The sequence below is a fragment of the Pogona vitticeps genome, chromosome 6 (assembly GCF_051106095.1).
Source record: "Pogona vitticeps strain Pit_001003342236 chromosome 6, PviZW2.1, whole genome shotgun sequence".
NCBI lineage: Eukaryota > Metazoa > Chordata > Lepidosauria > Squamata > Agamidae > Pogona > Pogona vitticeps.
The window spans coordinates 22502161-22524936 of NC_135788.1; the positions used below are offsets into that span (position 1 = coordinate 22502161).

At 41.8% G+C, this 22776-nt stretch overlaps 1 protein-coding gene across 3 annotated transcripts in view; it reads left to right on the forward strand.

Moving 5' to 3' along the window:
- Positions 1 to 495: 495 nt before the first annotated feature.
- FAM171A1 (family with sequence similarity 171 member A1) overlaps positions 496 to 22776 on the forward strand; it is an 89692-nt gene continuing 67411 nt past the window's right edge. For 2 of the 3 annotated variants that reach the window (XM_073003123.2, XM_073003124.2), the window contains exon 1: positions 496 to 696. In XM_073003123.2, the coding sequence (XP_072859224.1) occupies positions 594 to 696 (103 nt within the window). In that variant the 5' untranslated portion in view covers positions 496 to 593. The remainder of the gene's footprint in view (positions 697 to 22776) is intronic. The other variant, XM_078378676.1, reaches the window with a different exon arrangement.

Below are 22776 nucleotides of genomic sequence, written 5' to 3' on the forward strand. Positions count from 1 at the left end.
GCGAGCCAATTCCGTTAAGTTCCATTGATTCAAACAAGCCTACTCAAAGCAACAGGATTTGGGCTCCTAGAGGAAAGGCACTCAAACTGCAAATGAAACTTTTCCCCCCCGTTTTGAACCGTTCCGGCAGAAACGAGTCCTGAAGCCAGCCGGCAGGTGGAGCTCGGACCTCTGGCCAGTCTTCCCAGCAACGAGCAGGGGAGGGAAAAAGGGGGACCGGGAAGGGGTTAAATAGCTGCTGCTGCTGCTGCTGGAGGAGCCTGGCTGCCTGTATACAGTATAGGGAGACCCACCCGCTGCAGAGGCTCCCCCTTGAAGCCCCCACCCACCCATCCGCAGAATGGGGAGCAGCGCCGGGGCAGCGAGGCTGCCGAAGCCCCCGGCGAGGGCGAGGGGGGTAACGGGAGGCAAGGTAGAGGGAGGTGCGGAGAGGGCCGGCCCCTGATGCGGCTCTGCTCTTTCTCCTCCTCCTCCTCCTCCTCCTCTCAGGCACAGGCTCCGGCGAGTCCCCCCCTCCTCTCCTCCTTCTCCTCTTCCTCCTCCTCCTCCTCCTCCTCCTTCTTCCCTGGCCGCTGTTGCCACGGCGGGCGAAAATGAGCCGGGCGGCGGCGGCGGCGGCGCTTCTGCTCTGCTTGCTGGGCTGCAACGTGTGGAAAGCGGTGACCAAAACCTTAGGAGCGCCCGGGGCGGCTCAAGGTCGGTGCGCGCGGGGGGGGGGGGAGAGAGAGAGGAGGCGAGGCGCGCGCGGGAGGCATGCTTTTGTGAGGCAAAGCCCCCCCCCACCCCCTTCTCTCCATCCCGGTCGGGCCCCCTCCCCGTCCCGGTTTCCCCGTGCAGGGGTTCTCGTTTGGGGGGGGGGAGAGGCTGCATTGGGGGCCGGGGCCCAGAAGGGTAGGGCGGGGGGGGGGCGAGGTGTAGGCTTCGTGGGCGAAGGAGGGGGGCGGCGCCCGCCGGGGCCGCGCCGAAGGAAGCGGCCGGGGCTGCCGCGGCGTCGGGGCGACGGGCTCCGGAGCTGCCTGGAGGCTTTTGTTACTGCCTGGGCTTTGTGCTTCCGAGCGGGGCTCTTTTTTCCCCCCTGCTCGCTCCCCGCCTTCCCTCTCCTTCGGCCGCTCTGCCTCCCGTCCCCCCGCCCCTCTTTCCTTCCTCCCCCCTTTTCCCATTTCGCCCTTTTCCTGGCGCAGAGGTGCCGCGCCCCCCCCCTCCACTCGCCTCGCTTCCCCCGCGAGCGCCCCAGATGCCACACGGTGATGGGCGCTGCGTGCCCGTCCTCTTCCCCCCCACCACCACACACACACTCCCACCCCGTTTCCTCTCACCATTCCCCCGAGTGGCCCATATACGTGTGGGGTTTTTTTTGGGGGGGAGGGGAAGCCGAGGGATCCTTTCCTTTCTGGGGGTGATCCTTGAAGGAGTCAAGCGGTTGGTGCCCTTTTCCTTGCAGTGGACCTTAAAAAACAGCCATAAAGAGGGAGAGTGTTGCTGTCTACTGTATGTGCCTGGAATTGGGGGGGGGCATCTTCTTAAAATAATGGAAAGGGGGAGGGGTAGAAAGAGGGGATGGAAGACCATCTGGCAGACCTTTGCCTCCCCTGCCTTCAAGTCTTGTCAAATTGGTTCTCTGGTCCTCCCCCCCCCAATCATTTATTATTTATTTGATTTATACCCCGCCTATCTGGACCACTCTGGTGCCCTCATGGTGTCCCCCCTTCCTTCCTGTATGGCCTACCAGGTGCAGCTGTTGTCTTGTGCCACTGCTTGCCACTGGGCCTGGTTTTTGCCCTTGATGCCTTTCCCCTTGCGCTCTCTCTCTCTCTCTCTCTCTCTCTCTCTCTCTCCTGTTCCCCTTTCTTCCGTGCCAGCGGCATGCATGGCTTATCCTTGGTGGACTCAGCTGGGATATGTGACCCATGACGAAAGAGCCCCCAGGAAAGTTGGTTTTCTCTCCCTTTGGCTCTGTTAAATTCCTTTGCCCACAAAAGAGCATTCGGAGGTTGCCCATGCTGTGATCTCCCACACAGTACCTTTCGCATGCTGTGCTCTGCATATATAGAAAACATATACAATTATATAGTTTTTCATTTATGGTGCTTAGCTGTTTTTGCAACGAGCAGGCACCTGATGCTCACATCTTGCTCCACTTATTGTCTGTTTTGTTCCTTCCTCTCTTCCAGAACACAAATATTCTCATATAGAAATTTGCTGAATCAGAACCTTAAAAAGAGTCTGCGTGTAATGTTGAAATGAAACATATATGTGTCCATTTCTGTTTCGTTAAAGCCCATTTTGACCAGTTGCTGAAAATAGCTGTAGCGTATTAACTGAATTGTTCTTTCCTCAGCAGAGTTCACCTATGTACTGAGAAACTGACATTCCCATAACCATGTTGGAACTGGGAGTGATAGATACCCAGTCATAATTCCATGTTGCAGTTCTTTTCCTGTTGCCCTTGTGGTCTGTCTCCAGGCTGCTTTCTGCATACAGTATTTTAGGAAACCATCTGATCTGTTTGGTCTCATTCAGTGATGAAATCTACCAGCTTTAAATGATTTCTTCTTAGCTTGACCTCCACAAAATGAGGATGCTTGTAGCCAAGACTGGTGCCTTTAACGGATGAATCCCATAATCAGGAACAACGTTGTGCAGTGACACAAACTGTGTTTGTTCACTGCGTACTCACTATATCCATACTACGCCAGGGTCTTCCAGGACCCTAGATGGGTAGGATGACTGTTCTGGGTTGAGTGAAAATGTCTCACATTGTCCCATGTTCCCTTGTGAAGCATCTATGCTTCACTGTGTTGATCTGTTCCTATGTGTTGATGATATAAGTAGCTGGCAGGATGAGTTAACTGGCTCCATTAACCAGCTCCCAGGCAGAGAGAATCCTCTGAAGAGTGAATGTAGATGGTTCTTTTTAATGGCTTGAGTTGTGGTCCTTGTAGTTCTGGTTTGTAATTCTGTTGGATGGATGATGGCAGCAATAATGCAAAATGTCAAACCAAGTTTTCAGAAATAATGTAGCCATTTCCTTGATTTTTAAAAAAGCACTAAGAAACAGCATCTTGGCAGTGTAGAGGTGATTTAGGGTAGCTTAATTATTTATATTTCAATGTATTTATAGGCCAATGCACTCTCCCTCTAAAAAGCATTCGCTAGGATTCTAGCAGAATCTCAAGTTAGAGGATTTAATTGTAGTTTAAGCAGCTTGTTAACCACTTTGGACTCCTCTGAGGAAGGAAGGGGTATAAACCAAATTTAAAAACTGAGCTCACTTCTACTGTTGAATGTTTTTTAGTGTTCTCTCATTCATTATGTTGCAAGTTACATATGGCTAAGTGTGTCCATTGTCAGCACTTTAAAATATACAGTACCAGAGGCCATTCGGCATAATTTGACATTTCATCAAGGAGATCACTATCATTCAGTTTTAAATTGCTAACTCAACAGGTGTCACCTTTCCTAAGCAATAGAAATTTGAGGATTGTGATAATGGAATTTTCTCTTGCATGGAGTGACTTGCCTCAAATAAAGGGCCTTGGATATTAGAATACAGCAAGATCCCATAGAGTCACTCCACCAGGGTAGTTGTCAGAGAGTTTTAATACTCTGAAAACTTGCATCAAGGCAGGCTAATGAATCTCCAGTGAGAAAGATGGGAAAGCCAGTCTACCATAGTTTCAGTCACTTTCCTTGCCCTTTTTTTTAATGGTATGCTTGTAAAGGCCACTGAGCCTTCAGTGACACTGCATTCTACCCAGTAAAAGGTGAATAGCATACCCTGCCATTGTTTTTCCTTGCCACCTACTTTTAACTTCCCTGTCCCAAACGTCTCAGCTTTAGCTCTCTGTGCCAAATCTTATTTTGACAAGTTTGATTTTTTTTCTTTCATAGGTTGAACTTTTTGTTGATGCTTTTCTTTTGCTTCCTTGGGAATCTGCGTATAAACAGGGGGGGAGGGGAAGGATGCCTGTTTGATTAAAAGAACAGATCAGGGAGTGAAAGCAAATTTACTCATCAGGAAGCAGGAGGACTTAATTAGAATGCATTATGAATTGGTCTTCATCTCTGTATTGGCTGTAGTTAAGGTCTGCTGGTAGTTATGGAGCAGAAGGAGGTATTACTAGAAATTTCCAAGTACTACATTATTTTTGTTTGTTTGTTTGTTTGTTTCTTAGGTGGCTAGAAATTATGATCTAAATTACTTGAATTATTTCTACTGTTAAAGCTGGAGAACTGCTGAACATTTAGAGAAGCAGCTAATTGGTGAATAGGTCTAATTGCTGTTATATATATATAATGTTGCTATTAAAATCTGTAACATAGATTATTTAAGAGCACATATGTCATCAAAGCAGTTTGATTATTATTATTTCTTTCTTGCATGGGATTAAATCTTAAAAATGTGCATCAGGAAAACATTTGGGTATTATTTGTTTTAGGTTCTTTCCCAAGAACACTTTATTTATTTTGGGTCTTCTGTATACTAGTATTTTTGTTAAACCACAAAAGGGACTGGCTCTTTTGGATTCTTTCATTTTAATTTTCCACCATTTGGCAAAGTCATGATGGAAGATTTTCCATCTGTTGTAAATACAGAGGACTTGTAAATATATATATGGAGGCATATCAAGCCAGCAGGTCAGAGTAGGAAGCGTTTACATCTCCTTTTGATTTTAAACTCATTGGATAAACTTGAAGTTAGAGGTGTTCCTGGATATTCTGATGGGCTTCTGATAGCAGCCCTCACAATGCTAAACATTTTCTAGGTGATTTGACAGGAAAGAATAGAAGAAAAAAGCTAAATGAAAGGGGAAAACACCAAAAAAAACCACAAATAAAGGAATCACTTAATGGAATTCTGTGGAAAATCCTGTAGAAAATATGAAATTCCCATAGACTTCTAACCCTTTAGGTACATCAATCTGTGTTAATTCTACAATTGCTTTGTCTTTTTCCACTCCTTATTTATTTATTTTTTAATTTCTGTGGAAAAGTGACCTAAGGAGGACTGACTTCACCCAGTATGTCAATTAAAGTACACTGACTGCAGTGGCTACAGCTTTCTATATCAAGACAGGTTTAAAGTTGGGGAGTCAGCTATTATTATAGCTAATGTACAGAGGACTCAATTTATCTCTCTTTGAAGAGTTGACCTCTTTTCTTCTTGCAGCTATGTCACCCTTGAGTGAACAGTGAACATTGATTTATTGTGAATAGAGTTCTGTCATCAGTCGTTGAAAATACAGGGTTTATCACTATATGGTTTATCAAGACACCAAGCCCAATAGATTCTTTTCTTGGCTTTCCTTGTTAATGCAAATGGATTTTTAAACAGGGCAAGCTATAAGGAGAATATTCAGGTGGGGGAAAAGGTTGTCCGAGTGAAATGGTAGCCTCAGTTTGATTTTTTTTGTTGGGTTGATATTGAAATCCAGTTCCTACTGGATCATATCTCTGTCAAATAAACTATCTTCATTGAAAATATTCCTCACTACCTGTACTTAAATTTCAGGAGGCAGAGATGAACACTGGAAGAGTTTGGAGGGATTCATTTATCTTTTCTCAGTTGAGAATTTTTTCTTAAGTTCTGTGATAGAATGTGCATAGAAGATCTGAGGTTCAGTGTTTAGGATTGCTTTAAAAAAACAAAGTCTGGCACCAAGCACTTGAGAAGATCCCAGATGAAAATGATGGAAAACCCCAGTCATCAGAGTAGACCAGGAATGGAGAATGCATGCCAGTCTAGGTACTGTTGGACTTGCAGGTCTTATCATCCTGCACTATGGGAGTTGTGGTCTAATTAACATTCAGTCAACATTGAATAATAGCTTATTAATATGAATTCAGAAAAGAGGATTAAGTGGAATATTTGCTGGTGCTGAGCTAAATATCAGCTATATGTGAAATAAGTATGAAGAAGTGTATGATAGGGTGATGATCTGTATTTTAGGATAATCTGGTATTTTACAATTCTTTCAAACCCTGTTGGGCAATAAAAGGGCTGTGTTGGAGTAAATGGTTTGTATATTGTACTGGGGATAAAAAAGCAGCCATCTATCAGAGGGAAAACTACTTAATAGACAGTGTCTTTTGAAAAATATCAGGTGGTGGCACATATGAGATGAACCGTTATGTGTATTTGCAGCCTTTGCGTAGCTTTTGCATACAGGATTGTGAATGTTCAAGAATTTTTGATAGAATTTGTTTAATTTGCTCTGGGAGTTTTCTCCCTGCAGAGTTAACTCATCTTAATGTCAGTCCTTAAGGGATCATTCTGAAATCATAGTTGATCTAAAGTGAAATGCCTTGAACACACTTGATGATAATCCCGGAAAATGTCATGTTGCTGTGCTAAAGCCCAGCATGCTTGTCTAAACAAACACATGCAGGCTTCTCTTTATTCCTGTTCTGGTACAAGGTGTCTTGGTTTACCCAGATCAAAACAGTTGATAGCTTGACTCTGTGCTTCATGTTGGCGCCCTTCTTCCTGATCATTTCAGGTTAGTGGGGTATATTAAACCAATACTGCCTTCCGGTGGTGTGCTAGGCATAGAACAAGGTGCTGATTTTTGGGGAAATATATCAAATCTTGTAGGATTTTTCCCAGCATACTGTAGGAACCACCTCTGCCTCTGTGACCTGCATGGCTAGTGGAGGCTTGGTTGTAGTTTGCCTTCTTGATCTCAGTTTTCTTAAAAGTTTGTCAAAGGTCTATGCACTCTGTAGAAGCATCCTGTAAATCTTTTTGCTTGAGCAAGTCATCAGTGATAACAGGATTGTTTTCTTTAATTTAAAGTGAGTATATCTTAATGTTTTCATCCCTTTTGTCTCTTTCTAAAGAATAATCCATAACTTTGCAGAGCCTCTGTAGAAGTTACCTATTGGCTATGGGTGACATTATCCTACACTTACCTTTGCTGTTCATCCTTAATGATGTTGATAGTTGTATAAGGTGTTCTGTCCTTCTGTATTTACAATTGTGCAAAATAGGTTAGACTGAGGGACACTAACTATGAATAACTAACGAACATTTTAAGTGTTCTTAATGTAAAATATACATAATGGTCAGAATCCAATGCAGTGTTAATTGTATAAATGGTCTGCATCTGCTTGCGTTCATCTATTGCATGACCAGTGGTACACTGTTTGTGAAACCAGTTGCACAAAGAACACGTCATTAAAGGTTGCAAACCGCTCACATGATTCCCGTGCCATGCATTTTTTCCAAGAAGATGCTAGACATTGTGTTTTGGCCATTGGTCATGTTGGCTAGCAATGATGAGAGTTGACATCCAATCATTTGAAGGGTTGCCAGGTTTAGGAATTTGACATTGGGACTTAGTTATTTGCAGTTGTGGTTTCCTCTCAAGAGGTTGTCTCTAATCACTCTTGAACATGTAAAAGTCACTGAGCTTATCTGATACTTCTTTTAGTGTTACATAGATTGTAACTCTTGGGCTTTCCTGACCTTTTGGCTCCATTGTTTTAAGGTTTTGTTTTCTGTTTCCATGTGTGCATATATAATATCTTCCAGCAGTTAATATAGCTAAGGAAATGGGCTTAGTTCATATGATTATACTGCAGTAACCCTGTTAGCATTCCACAGTGTGTATTTATGTGGACTTTGTTATTTTGGGATAGGAATAAGCTTATGGAGTTTTTTAGATCTTGTGTTTTCAAGGACTGCATCAACACCAGTAGTATTGACAGTGATGGAAAAACAGGAGTTAGTGTATCCATGTGGCTGCCTCGTCTGTAGGTCACTCTTTCTTGGTTGATGTGACTCCTGGCTGTGTTGAGTAGATCAGTCTGACACTGGATTGTAGGCTTTGCTGTTGTTGATCAAAAGGCAACCTACAGCCTGGGGAACGCATGTGGTCTTCCGTCTGGACTCATGTAATTTGTGGACTGATTTCAAAAAACCTTTTGCACATGATGAATAGGAAGAACAATCTTGCTCCAAATTAACCCTTTTCACGCATTCTTGTTTTAACCATTATTATCAACTGTTACCAAGTTTTAAGAATATTTCTACATTTATCTCCCCCCCCCCCAATCTTGTCTTCACTTTGTTGTCTGTTTTATATTGTAAACTACCTGGGGGTAAGGATCTATTTTAACTTAGAAACTGTGATGCTGTGGCTGTTGTATACAAATTTCGTTCTAAAGCAATTGGCAGGCTCTGTTTATGAGATAAATAATAAATGATCACACCGAAAGCTTCCATTAAAGTATCCCTTTCTAACCTGGTGCATTTTAGATGTTTTAGAACACCACTCTCTTAATGCCTGAGGATTGACCATGCTGGTTATGAGCCTTAATCTTAAAACTACAGAGCAGGAAGAGACCCTGTGGATTTTCTAGTCAGGGAGGCACAAGGAGGCTCCACAACCACATACCTAAACCACTGAGCTATCCTTATGGGAGTTGTAGTCCAAAATACCTGGAGGGCATCTGGAAACTCCTCTAAAGTCTGTTTTATTTGGCCCACTTGAATCCTTCTGCTGTATGAATGAGAGTCCAAAGATGCTTTTCAGATATAGATAGCAGTTTTCTAATATGTGTCTATGTGTCAGTTCCACTGATGTCAGTGGGATTTACCTGTGCATAACTAAAACCTAAATATACTCTTCTTCTTCTTCTTCTTCTTCTTCTTCTTCTTCTTCTTCTTCTTCTTCTTCTTCTTCTTCTTCTTCTTCTTCTTCTTCTTCTTCTTCTTCTTCTTTTTAACCTCTGAAGCCCTACTTAGGACCAAGAAAATCTCATCCTCAGAGACTTCAATAGCATCCTTTAATGTTTCTACAAATCTTCTTTTCTTTTTCCCATCTCAGCAAGTAGGGTTTTTTTTTAAAAAATGTTTCCTAATAGCTTAATATTCTCTAGTCTGTTCCAATTAGGGCTTAACAAGTAGCTTGGAGCTGTGAGCTGTCTTGGAATTCCGTGTACAAGAAACTTCTTTAAAGTCACACTCAGTCCAGTGTAATCATATTTTAAGTCGCTTTTTATCCTTCTGCCCTAACAATAGCATTTATATGGTGCCAAGTCAGTGACAATGCAGCCTCTCAGGGAAGGAGACTCCATATTTGCTTACCTCAGAGTGACAGCTTGGACTGAAGAGAACACACACATCTCTCAGATTTGTCTGGTGGATAATTACAGTCTGAGGCTGGGTCTGATGCAAATATGAGGGCATCAGACCCATATAATTGAGGCCGATTTTTAATATATTTGTATGTATGGAGTGAGCATTCATTCAAATGATCTTGTCTTTCAAGAGGTTTGTGCCCTCTGGAAATTTAAAAGTGTATTTTCTGTGAAGCAAGCAGTCACTGCTTTGTAGAGACAGAAATATCTGAAGGAGTTTGTTGCTGTGGCACCCAGAAATATGAAACTTAACTCCTAAATTACTTTCTAATGCTTAAAGCAAGATTAGAGAAGTTGTGGTCCTCTAGCGCAGTTATTGCCAACCTGGTGTTCCTGAATTAGAGTTCCACAAACCTTCATTACCAGCTGTGCTGTGTGGGCTTTCTGGGAGTCACAGTACAAGAACACCTGGGTTACCTGAGTTTGGGAACCACTAATCTAGATGCTAATTAAATACCAGTTGTAATCCCTGCTCTTTTACAGGTATCTGTGGCAATAGTATTGGAAGGTCCCACATCCCCTAGGCCTGGTGTAAAATGTGTTTTGTGGCTCACACATTTTTGGGGATTTTCAGATATTTTTCCCCTTCTTTTTTAGCCTACATTGGCTTGTCTCTGTTAATATGAGGTGAGGATTTTAGAAAACATACCCTGTTTCCCTGAAAATAAGATCTAAGCTGAAAATAAGCCCTAGTATGATTTTTCAGGACGCTCATAATATAAGCCCTACCCCCAAAATAAGCCCCAGTTAAGTGAAACCCTGCCCTCCACCATTGTGCAGCAACCAGAAGGTGTCATGACTATATTTGAATAAGTGTAGGTTGTTGTACATGGAAAAAAAAACATGCACTGAAAATAAGCCCTGATGCATTTTTGGAGCAAAAATTAATACAAGACCCTGGCTTATTTTCAGCCGAAACGGATTTGAGACCATTTCGGCCATAATGGCTGGGAGATTTGGGGGTTTATGGTGCAAAAAAAGTAACTTTTCTGGGCTGTACCTGTAAGGACTGCAGTTATCTTTGCCACTCCAAAGATCCTTCCCATAAGCCCTTGAAACACTGCAACTAGTCCAGCTTCCTAGCTCATGTCACCAACATCATTGGTCTCCGCAAGTTTTGGCAACCAAGGCATGTTTTTGTCTAGGTCGATATGCCACCTGTTATAAACATTTGGCAGGGCAGGAAATAGCAGCCGGTGAGCAAGTCATCAGTTGGTGCCAGCCCATTCCCACATGCAAACCGTGTAAAAGAATAGATGTGGCTTTTCTTCATGCTTGCCTGCCTCTTCCTTCTATTGCCAGCTTTATAACTTACAGCCTCACAAAGAACTGCTGTGTGACTACCTAAAGCCTTAGCCATCTCAAACAAGGTAATGGTAGATTACTTCTGAGAACTCTGTACCTAGGAGACCCTGGAAAAAAAGTCTTATTTCTTGTGGTATTCTAATCTTACACAGTTTGCAATGGTGTGAACATTTGCTTAATCTTTACTTCAGCTTTATGAAGAGATGTGTGAGACATATATGCTATTATTTTGCTGTTGATTTTTCCATGTTCTTTCAATATTTTTTTAAAAGGGAGAATTGGCTTGATGGGATGTAATTACAGTACTGTACAGTGTTTTTGCAGCTTGGGGGGGTAGGGCTAGGTGGGGGGGGGGGTCTTGCAGTGTTTTAAAATGTCTGTGCCTGTGGTTAAAATATTCTTTGAGTGCATGTGCTGTTTCTTCATGAAGGCAGGCATTTTTGTGCTGGTTGCTTAAAATGTGGATCCAGAGTCTTTTTGTGCTGGAGGAATGGTTGCTGGGTTCTGGGCCATGCTGTGTGTGGGGGGGGGGGGGTTACCACCCCTCGACCTAGGAACCAAAAACAGCTGGAATGGATTAATTGGTTTTCAATGCATTCCTATGGGAAATGCTGATTTGACTTACAAACTTTCCAATTTACAAACTTCCTTCTGGAATGGATTAAGTTTGTAAGTCAAGGGTTGACTGTATTGTTAATATAAGTCAGTGGTTCACAATTTTTTTTTTTGAGTTGTGACCCCCTTTTAATAATAGCCAAGTAACCTGCAAACCCTCTCCCCATGTTTGCATAAAAAGGCATTTTTAATGGGGTAAAGTCATCCCTTCTCAGAAAGTCAAGAAAGCAGAAAGCAACTTCTTTCTCCCACAAGGGACCTGTTTCTCCTACATACACAGACACGATAACTTTAATATCTGGCTTCAAAAGGTCAAGGAATAAATTATTTTACAAGGGCTAGAACACATATAAGATAGGCAGGATGTTCTCTGCCTACAACCTCCCTGCTCCCCAACTCTTGACTTTTCAGGCATTCAGCCATACTGTGCAAAGCACAAGTCCCTCTTTTTGAATCCACATTAATGACTGCTACATATTTAGAAATTTTAAATTACACCTGAGTGAATGCTGGAGAGAGCTGATTGTTTTCATGAAGACTCCTTATGAAGTTTGGGTAAAGCTATGGTTATGGAATTGGGTGGGTGGCCAACAAACTAGGGAGTACATTTATAACAGATGTGTTGTATCCTAGTGCAACACATCTGTAAGGTGAGAAGTGTCAAAGATGTCTTTTCCTAGAGTAGCCTTTCAAGGCTCAGCCTTTTCTCTTGCCAAATACGTTTGTCATGAAAATGTGTGCACATTACACAAACTCCAACTGGAGCCCTTTGTTTACTGTTCTTATACCCAGATAGAATTTGATATGTAGTGGACAAATTATATAAGTCAGAGTCAGTATGGCAGTGAAGCGAGTTAACACATAGACACAAAACCAAGAGCACATCTTTAAGTAATTAGTTTAAAAATCACTCCTCAGATGGCTACCTACTCACACTTCCCTCTGCTTAATGTAGGACTGTGCCACTATCAAGTGTATCCACATTCCATCCACATGAGGGTAATCTTTCTCACTTCCCCCCCAGCACAACCATGTTAGCTGTTTCCACATCTGTTCTGGTGATATTCAAGGCATCGAATGTGCCTCTAGTTTCTCAGCTCTGATCTCCTTTGTCACTGACCTTCAGTGTTCATTGGTCCTCCTAGCCTGTGTCAGGGCACCGTAGGCCTTAGCTGATGTCTCCAGTATATCCCTCTACTTCATAGAGCTTTCCGTTAATTTTTATAACCAGTATTCTGACAGGATATTTATTGTCTCCTGTCTTTTTCTCTCTCTATGGAGTGCCTTTAGGCTCTGTCCTTGGCTTTGCTTTTTGCATAGTTTCTCCCTTTGGGAAATGTAATTGCTGTGTTCAGGCTTATGCCTCATTTCCTGAAGGTTTTTGGCCAACTCTGTGTATTCTTCTAGCTCAGGTTTTCCTGTGTGTGTCTTTGACCTCTGCCAGCTCCGTCATGTCTTATACTTCTTGTTCGAAAGATTGAAGTTGGCTTTTATCTTTTGCCTCTACTTTCTGTTTATAAAGAGTGTTCCTGCAATGACATATTCTTTGTTAGATGCCCTCTAAAGTGTGATGTACAACACAGAAGTACGGGTCTCACTCCAGAGGGTGAGGAAGGACAAAAGAACAGTGGCTCCTAAGCCAGGCTTGCTACATGGAGCCTTGATTCAATGTCTTATGTGACTTATTTTACAGCTTGATCTAATGCCTATTTGCTGGGGATTAAGTCCTATGGGCTTCAGTGGAATCATTTACATTAGATTGCACTTTTCACATTTTCGAGGTCTTGAAAAGTAGTCTAAAGTAAGATACCCCATCCCACACTCCTAGTCAGTTATTTACAAAAGTTAGTACTGCAAGTTAGTCAGATAAGGCTTCAGAACCTAGAATGGGAAACAGTAGCCTTTCCAGCTGAGCTGAGAACTTATGATGTTCCAGATGTTGTTGGTTTCCAACTCCTTTCTGTCCCAATCAACACATCTAATAGGCAGGCAGGATGGGAGTTTTAGTACAAGATCTGGAGGGGCATATCTGTATTGTATCTTGAAACGTTCTGTCCCTTGCATAAAGTTGTGAGTAGTACATATTGTATTAGGGACGTGGTGGTGCTGCGGGTTAAATTGTAGAAGCCTCTCTGTGCTGCAGGGTCAGAAGACCAGCAGTCGTAAGATCGAATCCACACGACAGAGTGAGCTCCCGTCGCTTTGTCCCAGCTCCTCGCCAACCTATCAGTTCAAAAGCATGCAAATGCGAGTAGAGAAATCGGTACCACCTCGGTGTGACAGTAACAGCATTCTGTGCCTAAGTCGCGCTGGCCACATGGCAACAGAAACTGTCTTAGGACAAACGCTGGCTCTACGGCTTGGAAACGGGGATGAGCACCACCCCCTAGAGTCGGACACGACTGACTAAATGTCAAGGGGAACTTCTACCTTTAGTACATATTATATCTTTTTCCCAGGATCATTGTTCTTGCAGACAGAGCTTGGTAAAGTTGCTTATATTGGACTAAACTTTCCAGAATCCACCAACTAACATTGGCAGAAAGTAAATTTTCTAAGCTTTGCTTATAAATTGTGATCTGCCTAAGCTCACCTATGCTGTGTGTGTGACAGAGATAAAATTTGAAACAGGTTTTGTGGTTTGAAATGGACAGCTGAAATCTCTGCCCATGAAACACTTGAAAGTTCTTTGGGGCTATTTGTTTACTTAACATGATTATTGATGAACCTTGGAAATTTCACAAAATGAGCCTCTTCTCCACAGTTAGACAACATGAGCAATTCTAACAACAAAATTCTGCAATTTGTGTTACCAAGTGCATTAATACACACATTGCTTGTAGAATTGCAAAAATTTAAGTATTCTTTTGAATTCAAATTCAGATAAAAATCCTAGATACCTTCCTCTACTTGGTTGGGCATCCATAACATAGAAGAATCACCTCCATATGCAGAATCTTCATAACCCTGAGAATCAAATATCAATTTGATTGCATGTACATGAACTCACTCCTTCAACACAAACATAGGAATTGTACCTACTCCAAGTTGGCAGGGGCCTTAGTCTAAGTAGCATTAGCAATTTCAACCTCATCAGTTCTCCCTCTCTTTCTGGTTCAGATCTCTTCTTAGTCCCACCCCTTTGGGTCAGGGATGGGGACTCCAGTTGCAGGACTCGCTGTCAAGTTGGACTTGAGTTGCACCAGTGACTCACATTTGTTTTTTTTTCATGACTTGGACTTGAGTCACAACTCAGAACCCACCCCTTTTTTTCTGAGGGAAAAGCTTGTTTTCAATAGGGGCTCAGACTTGGGGCTTGGGACTCAGGACTTAGTACCAAGGATTCAATATTGGATTTGGGACTCAGACTCAAAGACTTGCCAATATTCCTGTTTTGGGATGAACCAATATTCCATAGGGGTTGCATACATTTTTCAGAGGTATGTTTCATCTTGTTTAAATGAAGGGTCATTTCAATAAGGTGTCCATAGAACCACTGCCTGCCTTTTGACAATGTATTGCCTTGAGTCTCTGTATTGGTCATATATGCTTATTGTCTTATTATTCTATATCAAGCACATACGTGCATCCCATCCTTCCAGGAGGTTCATGGCAGCATTTCCTCTTCTATCCTACCATTTTATTCTCACAGTAATCTTGTGGGTTGGTTATGCTGAAAGACTACAGCTGCAGTTCAGGAGTTTCATGGCTAAGTGGGATTCAAACTTGCATCTCCCCCTCTCAAGTCTGACAGACATACTGCTAGCTGCAGTATCCATGGCAGATTGCTACTGGTGTGACCTTAGAGAAGGTCTCATAGCATTCTGTGTGACAGGGTTCCTCCTTTCCTTTAAGAAGAGCAATCCTTAAGAGCTTTGATAGGAGAAAGGAAAGCAGTATGTGGAAAACTGCAGAACTTCCTTGAAATAGCCATGGGAAAAGACAAGGAAAACAAATGATAGGAAATAATTCCGCAATTTTAAGAATAGTTAGACACAAACAGAAAAAAGCTCCTGCTAGTGCAGTTCTTCTAGTTAATGTGCATTAGAGAAGTGTGAACAATGGCTGGTACTTTCAAAAATACTTATTAGTAAAATAGGCCTGTAAAGTAGTGATGTCATTGCGCTCGTGCAAAACTTGTGCTAGTGGTTGCACATTTTTCAAGTTAGTGCAAGAATGATGTATTCAGTACACTTTTGTGAAAACAGTTGCATAACTGCTTTCTTAGTGTTTTAAATAATAGTTTAATCTAGCAGAGCTTACCAGGCAAGGCTTTTTACTACATACGTTGATTTAATGTGTGGTGTAGGTCTAACTCTCCAGGAAGTTAAGAATTTTCTGCATATTTGTTTAATCATGTATATCCTGCCTTTGTGAAAATAAACAGGTAATACCATATTACAATATCCCAGGGCAAATTTTACAGCAAAGGCCAAGTGAAGCAGTTATCTTGGGTGGTAGCTGTTCTTCCTGCTATTCCTGACTGTTACTCTATCCTGGAAGAGTGAGCTGTTGGTTGACACCCTCCTTTACACCCTGAAACTGGTCTTCATATTTTTAGAATATCCCTTCCCCGCTATCAGTGTTGGAGGAAGGCTGAAATGGGAATCCATTTAGGTTCCATAGAGGGAATGAAAGGAGAGTGACCTTGTCTGTTGACTCAGGTAGCAAAATGCCTTGGTCCAACTTTGTTTTTTTTTAAAAAAAAATCAATAAGAGTAGGCTGTAAGCTCCTGTTTATGTTGTATTCGTTATGTGTCTGAGCTTAGGCTTTATTAATAGAGACTGAAATGGCTATTTCAACCTCACTGAAGTTGTACATCCCTCGTGTTGTCACTGGCATCTTCTCATGTGATTGATAATAAAATCAGTCTAATGGTGGTCTTTTGAATCATCACAAAACCCCTCTAGTCACACCTGACTGGTCTATTTAATGTTTATAGTGAATATCTGAGATGTACTTAGACAGTATAACACGTTTCATGCTGCACAACATGTAAAGGCCCCCATGTTGGCCAGAAGCAGTTTTTAGAATTTGATATGAAGAACGCATGTATAAAATAATAGGCATTCAAGTAAATATTTATTTTAAAGGACTCTGCAGTTATAAAGATATTTTAATAGTGGAGGAGGAAGAATATCATACTTGCTCACAATAGACTTTTCTAGCAATGAGAAGGGGGGGGGAGAAGAGATGGTTTCCCACCAGGTTGAGAACCCTGCCCTAGGACAAGCGGACCATAGTCCATAAGATGAAACACAGATGATATGGTATAAAACTGGCTTGTGTTATTCAAGGTTCAGATCAAGCAAGAAAAGTAGGCCAGTCTGTGAGGTGAATTGGAGAGGAATACTGATGAGTTAAGCTCCGAGAAAGTAGCTACCACTGCAGAAAAGTCTTACATCATGATAGGTTTGACCTTAGCATGTGAGAGAAACCAGAGAAAGCTTCTATCTGTGTTTTATGACTGCTACAGTTTTAAAGGGGGGTGGGGTGGGAAAACCATTTTGAAAATATATCTAGAAAATTGTGGTGTCTTAAGTTCTTTCCTCAGATCTGTCAGCAGAGGCTGGAAGGTTGGGAATAGCACCAGTGGTATTTTAGAAGTAGTAGTTATGTTGGCCATTGGGTTCAGTGGAATAAGCCGACTCCCTTTCCTGTACAGTACATAAAATGACAGGAGGCTGTATATTGTCACTCATTTCAGGAAGCAAAATGTCTTGAGTTGGCTCTGTCTCTCAGCAGTTTCCTATTAACCAAAGATCTTCCTTATCTGCAGCTCAAATACAGTATTTATTTATTTATTGGACTTATATACCGCCCCATAGCGCTACAAGCACTCTCCGGGCGGTTTACAATTTTAATTATACAGGCTACACATTGCCCCCCCCCCAGCAAGCTGGGTACTCATTTTACCGACCTCGGAAGGATGGAAGGCTGAGTCAACCTTGAGCCGGCTACCTGGGATTTGAACCCCAGGTCGTGAGCACAGTTTTAGCTGCAGTACAGCGTTTTAACCACTGTGCCACGAGGCTCATACTATGAATTGCCTTGCCAACCCCAAGTCCTTTTCATTGCCTTCCTGACTGTTAGTCCATAATCTATCCCCACATCCATTACATGATTATCATGTTGAGTTTTTGTAACAGCAGTCTTGAAATGCCTTTAAGCATGGCTTTGCAAGCATGGTCATTGTGAGCAAGGTTTTGCTGTCCACTGTAACATGTTAAGTCTAGATTTTTGTCAGATATTCCCCTAATGCTTTTAGGCAGCTGAAACTGTTGTGTCACAAGATGACTCAAGTCCAGAATGTTGTGGCTCAACCAGACATTTATCTTTGTCTACTGTATGTTTCTGTGAAAGAGAGACTAGTGAATAGGTTTGATCCACCTGGCCCTCGAGCAGAAACTTTTTCATTAGTTTTAGTTATAAAAATATGTTTTCATACCTTTTTTCCAATTGAACAAATGTCAATCTTTTTTTAAGCATTTAAGTGATGTAGTAAATACTGGGCACTTTTATCTGTGGTTTGTTGACACTCTCTGCTCTTCATAAATTGTACTGTATTTTGCTAACAAAGCCAAATGATAAGCTAGATGTTAGCAGCAACAACATGCAGGCTTTCACTTTGTCAAGCTTATAGTGCCATGCAATTTGCTTATGTGTGCTTAGGTTATACTAGCAGGTTTGCAGTTACAGTTCCATATGGATTTTGCTCTATATTTGGAAGTGTAATCAAATTCATCTGTGAGATGAGCCAGTCAGTTTTTGCCCTTGGATGGATCACAGCTAATGGAGTCCTGAGACAATTTTTTCTTGTTATATATAACTTTAAAACTCTACATGTGCAACAGAAAATATTTCTTTCAGTTATTATAATGTTTTCATTATTATACCATTTATGGGGCTTCGTCCCATATAGAGTATTTAAGCAATTTTATTTATAAAACCACTGTCATGAATTCATCTGATTTTACAAATGAAAAAAAATTGAAATTTTAATGTTTAGTTTAGACTATCTGAGCTACTACTGTACTTAATTTTGTCATATGTGTGCCACACATAGTTATTTGTCAATATATGTCAATTTATTAATAATGATTTCAGCAATATGAATGAGTTGCTCCAGTAAATGGAAGGACTAGTGTGTCAGCAAAAAGGCTGGATGTCTGGATGTGTCCCCTTCTACCTGAAACAGCATTCTTTGTTTGGAAATTCTTGTATACCCACTGTTGCTATGTGCTATCAAGTTAGAACCACCAGATAGCAACCCTAATAGCGTTTTCAAGATAAGTGAGATACTCAGGGCTTGAAAAATTTTAGAATGTCTCACCAGTCAATCAGAAATTTCACCAGTCAGCATGCCTTGCAATTTATGTTTAAACTTAAATTTAAATTTAAACTAGGCACTTTCTACATAACAATGCGTACAAACCCAAAATAAATATACCCTCAGACTTGGGTTGCTTTATTACCTGCGTGCCTGTGGGGTCATGAAACTTGTATTTTGAGTGCCTTTCTTGTGAATGTCTCCAACAAAAATTAAACTGAAAGCAAAAGTGCCTGGCCTCTTAACGACCCGGGTCGTTCGGTTGAAATTGGGAGCAGGGAATCTCCATATTCTCCAGCATTCTCCTGAAGAGCTAAAGGGCTGTTTTTCCTTTTGCAATGGGAAGGGGGAGGGGAGGACTGCAGGATCAGAGAGAGACAGACAGACAGACTGAGGGTAAGGAGGCAAGGAGGGAGGGAACTGTGGCTCATCAAGCAGCATTTTTTCACTCATCACAGACAAGTGGACAAGTGGATTTTTCAAGCCCCAGTGATACTTATGGGGAGGTTTTGCCAGTTCCACTCCCCTGGTGAGTTTCCATGGCTGAGTGGGGATTCAAACCCTGAGTCATAGTCAGTGTTCCCTCTAATTCCTCAGAGTGCTGTGCAGTGGCTCTGGCTCCTGCATGCGGGATTCCAATCACAAACGGAAGCAAACGGGCAAGACTGCTAGGTTAGCTGCATGTGCCCACGCAGCTTAGAGGGAATGTTGGTCATAGCCCTTCACTCTGTCCACTGCATTACACGGGGTATCTTATCCACTTGGGAACATTTTACCAATTCCACCACTCCTAATACATTTTCAGGACAGATCTGGGATTCCTACTGGGGTCTCCTGAGTCATAGTCTGTCATTCTATCCACTGCACCACATTGGGTATCCCCAGGATATACCAGGATTAAACTTGCAACCATTCACATGCAAAGCATGTGTTCTGCTTTTGAGCTCCGATCACTCCCAAAGTAATTTCTTACTTTGCTGACACCACTTGATCAAATTTACAAGCTGGGGGAGAAAGGATAATACAGTATAGTGATTCCTAAATTTTGGGTATCACGGAAAACTACAATGCCCAGATGTGTTAGCACATTCAGGAGTCAAGATTTCTGGATGATGTGGTCTGAGAATATATTGGGTCCAAGTAAATATGCAGAGACATACATACCAGTGAATTCCAGGAAAGGTATCTGGTATATATATGTCTGTGAGCAGAACATAAAATGTGTAGTTATATAAAACGTTGGGCATGTTCCTTTCTGGTTGACAGTCTCTGCTGTATACAGACTTAGCTATATGCAGTATATATATTTAAAAATGCACGTCAGCAAGCTTATAGTATCATGTGAGTTGTTGTGATATAGTTATATTGGCACTGAAGAGAGTGCTAGAAGCTCTGTTTGAATGAATCTACATCATTTCCTTGTTTGGATGTTGCTAGTGAAGATGCTGACTGAATTCTGTCATGGCAGATCTGTCAAATAGGCTTCACCTGCCCTCTAGCTTTTTTTAAAGCTTAAGTTTGTGTGACTAAAACCCATTATCTAAAAAAAAAAAAAAAAGTAGAGCCTGGGAATCAATTTTCTGCCACATGTACATTTTTCTCAGTGTAACATATATTTTTGCCATGTAGTATTCATGACATCCTCTGAAATATTTTCTGTGCAGTTTTATTTCTGTTATTGCAGATATGACATCATCTTTCTCTTTACTGGTTGGCTTTACAGACCAGGAATTCAGCCTCCTGGCTTTCAGTCAATACAGACTTCAGCTGCCAAGTTAGAATTAAAATCTGTGTTAGAAACATTGCATATCCCATGTGATTTATTATCCCCAAAGAGAGCAAAAATTGCTAACGTACTTTTTGTCATACATGGATCAGAATTGTGTAATGTTAATGGCAATGCTAATATACAAATTAACTGATAATTGGAAATACTGTACAACATTACATGGGAACATAGGAAGCTGCTTTATACGGAATTACTCTGTTGGTCCATCTAGGCCAGTACAGGGCGCACAGATTAGTAGTGGCTCTCCAGTTTTTAGGCAGGGCCCCCTCCATCCCTATCTGGAGATTTCTGGATTGGACCTGGGACTTTTACATCACAGAACAGTGCTTTGCAGGTTAACTGCTGGATAGCTCTGAGGTCTCTGGCTGCAGAGCCTTAATTTGGGAGTGCAGTTTCCCCAGTGCACTTGACAGGAGCTGGACTTGATCCTATTTTTCAGAATTGTCAAATGGAAATTAACACTGCGTTTGAATTTCTCCTGAGTTAATAGAGTGGAAAAAGAGGTTACTAATCTTTCAGCTGTTAATTTTTTTAAAGAAAAGCTGCAGCACAGTAACTTCTATGGACTCACTTTCATGGAGGTGTAATGGAGCTTGTGAAACACTGTGGTGACAACGTAGCACTTCAACAAGAGTTCTCTTAGCACTTGTGCAAGTATTTACAAAACATTAACACATTTTCTACTTTAGTTCAGAGCCCTTTGGATCCAAGGCAGTGAATAGTGACAGACCCATTTGCAGGGTTCCCCACTTTCCCTACAGTTGGTTGAGTTGCTGTGATGTCATAGAAACCAGGAGAACAGGTGGTGAGGCATAAAGATGGATGTGGCGTTTACCCTTGTGGCACCTGCGTGTTTTGCCCTCACAAAGGCTCACGTCGTGTTTTCTTCTTGCTACCACCAGTGGATTACCTCAATCCACAATACAGTGGAGCCCCGCTAGACGATTACCCCGCAAAATGGGTAATCCGCAGGACGATGACTTTTTGCGATTGCTATAGCGATTCGCAAAACAGTTTTTCCTATGGGGGATTTCACTGGATGATGATTTGGTCCTTGTTTTGCAGACCGTTTTTCACAAGACGACGATTTTTACAGCTGATCGGCGCTTCACAAAATGGCTTCCTTATGGGCGATTTTCGCCAGACAACGACAATTTTTCCCCATTGGAATGCCTTAATCAGATTTCATTGCATTCCAATGGGGAAACGCTTTTCACAAGATGATGTTGTCGCAAGACAGCGATTTCAATGGAACGAATTAACATCGTCTTGCGGGGCACCACTGTATAAATGACGTTTGTCAGAACACTTAACTTGTGAATACAAACTGAGCTTATTTATTGAAGTGAAGCAGATTTAATAATAAGAGAAGTTCTTCAGATAAACATTGTACACAAGCAAACCATTAACAATTCCCTCAGTACATACTTTTCTCTTGCAATATCATTACCACCTTCTCTACCTATTTTCTTAACCAGCCTTACCACTCATATCTGTTCCTTCTCTCTCTAACTAACCAGCCCTAACTCTATCTAGATCTCATCCCGATCTCTATCTAGATCTCATCTCTATCTGACTCCACCTTCTCCTGCCAAACCTTCATATAGCTCCTGACTCCGCCTCTCCAGCCCTCTCATAGGCTCATGCAAATCAGCTCATGACTATGAATGGCATGAGTGAAGTGGGGCAATCGTCACATTGGATCAAGTAGACGGTTGGAAGTATCCTTAGATGTTAGGAATGGAAAGGGAATAATGAGGTGAGAGGGCGAGTAGCAGATGAAACAATGGATGAAGCAGGAAACTGAGGAAAGGAGATGAAGGAAGTGGGTTGCAAGAGAAGCCCAAGGTTTATTTGAGTTATTTTGATGTCACAGAATATTCCAAATGTAAACCTTCAAACCTAAAGATCAAAGAATGGTTCATTCAGCAGCTGTTAACAAAAGGTATTGACAAATTATTTAAAGACACTTGTCGTTGCCCTGCTGCTGTTTGACTGCACATTTCAGGAAGTCTTTAAAGTGCTGTAACTGCTTTGTGCTTTGCTTGCATAATGCATGAAATAAGTCCCTCCCCCCCAAAAAAGAGGAAAAAGTAGGCAAGAAGATAAAGATGGGGGAAAAAAATTACCTTCTCAGAATAGATATCATGGAACCCTGCATATGATATGGCCAATGGGTGTAGCATTTTGGAAGGCATAGGCTGACTGGATAGCCCAGTGGTTTATCCATCTGGTTGCAGAGTCCAAAGTTGGGAGTTCAGTTCCCCATCGTGCCTCCTGGGAGAAAAGCCAGCTTGTATTGCGTTGGGCAAGCTGCAGAGTCCCAGGGCTCCTCCAGGAAAAGAGAATGGTAAACCATTTCTAGATATTCTCTACTGAGAAAACCCTGGAAAGGGTCAAGCATAAGTTGTAATTGATGGCACATTATGGTTGTTGTTATTTAAAAAAAATAATAACTTTCCCCATTCCTGTCTTTCAACAGTATTACATTTGTTATCCTGGAAGTTGGCTCACTCTTTCTTTTTTGTTTAAGGAGTTACATCATTAGTGATCTTGCAATTCTAGCTTCTGCTCTAAGGCGGACCCAGTGTC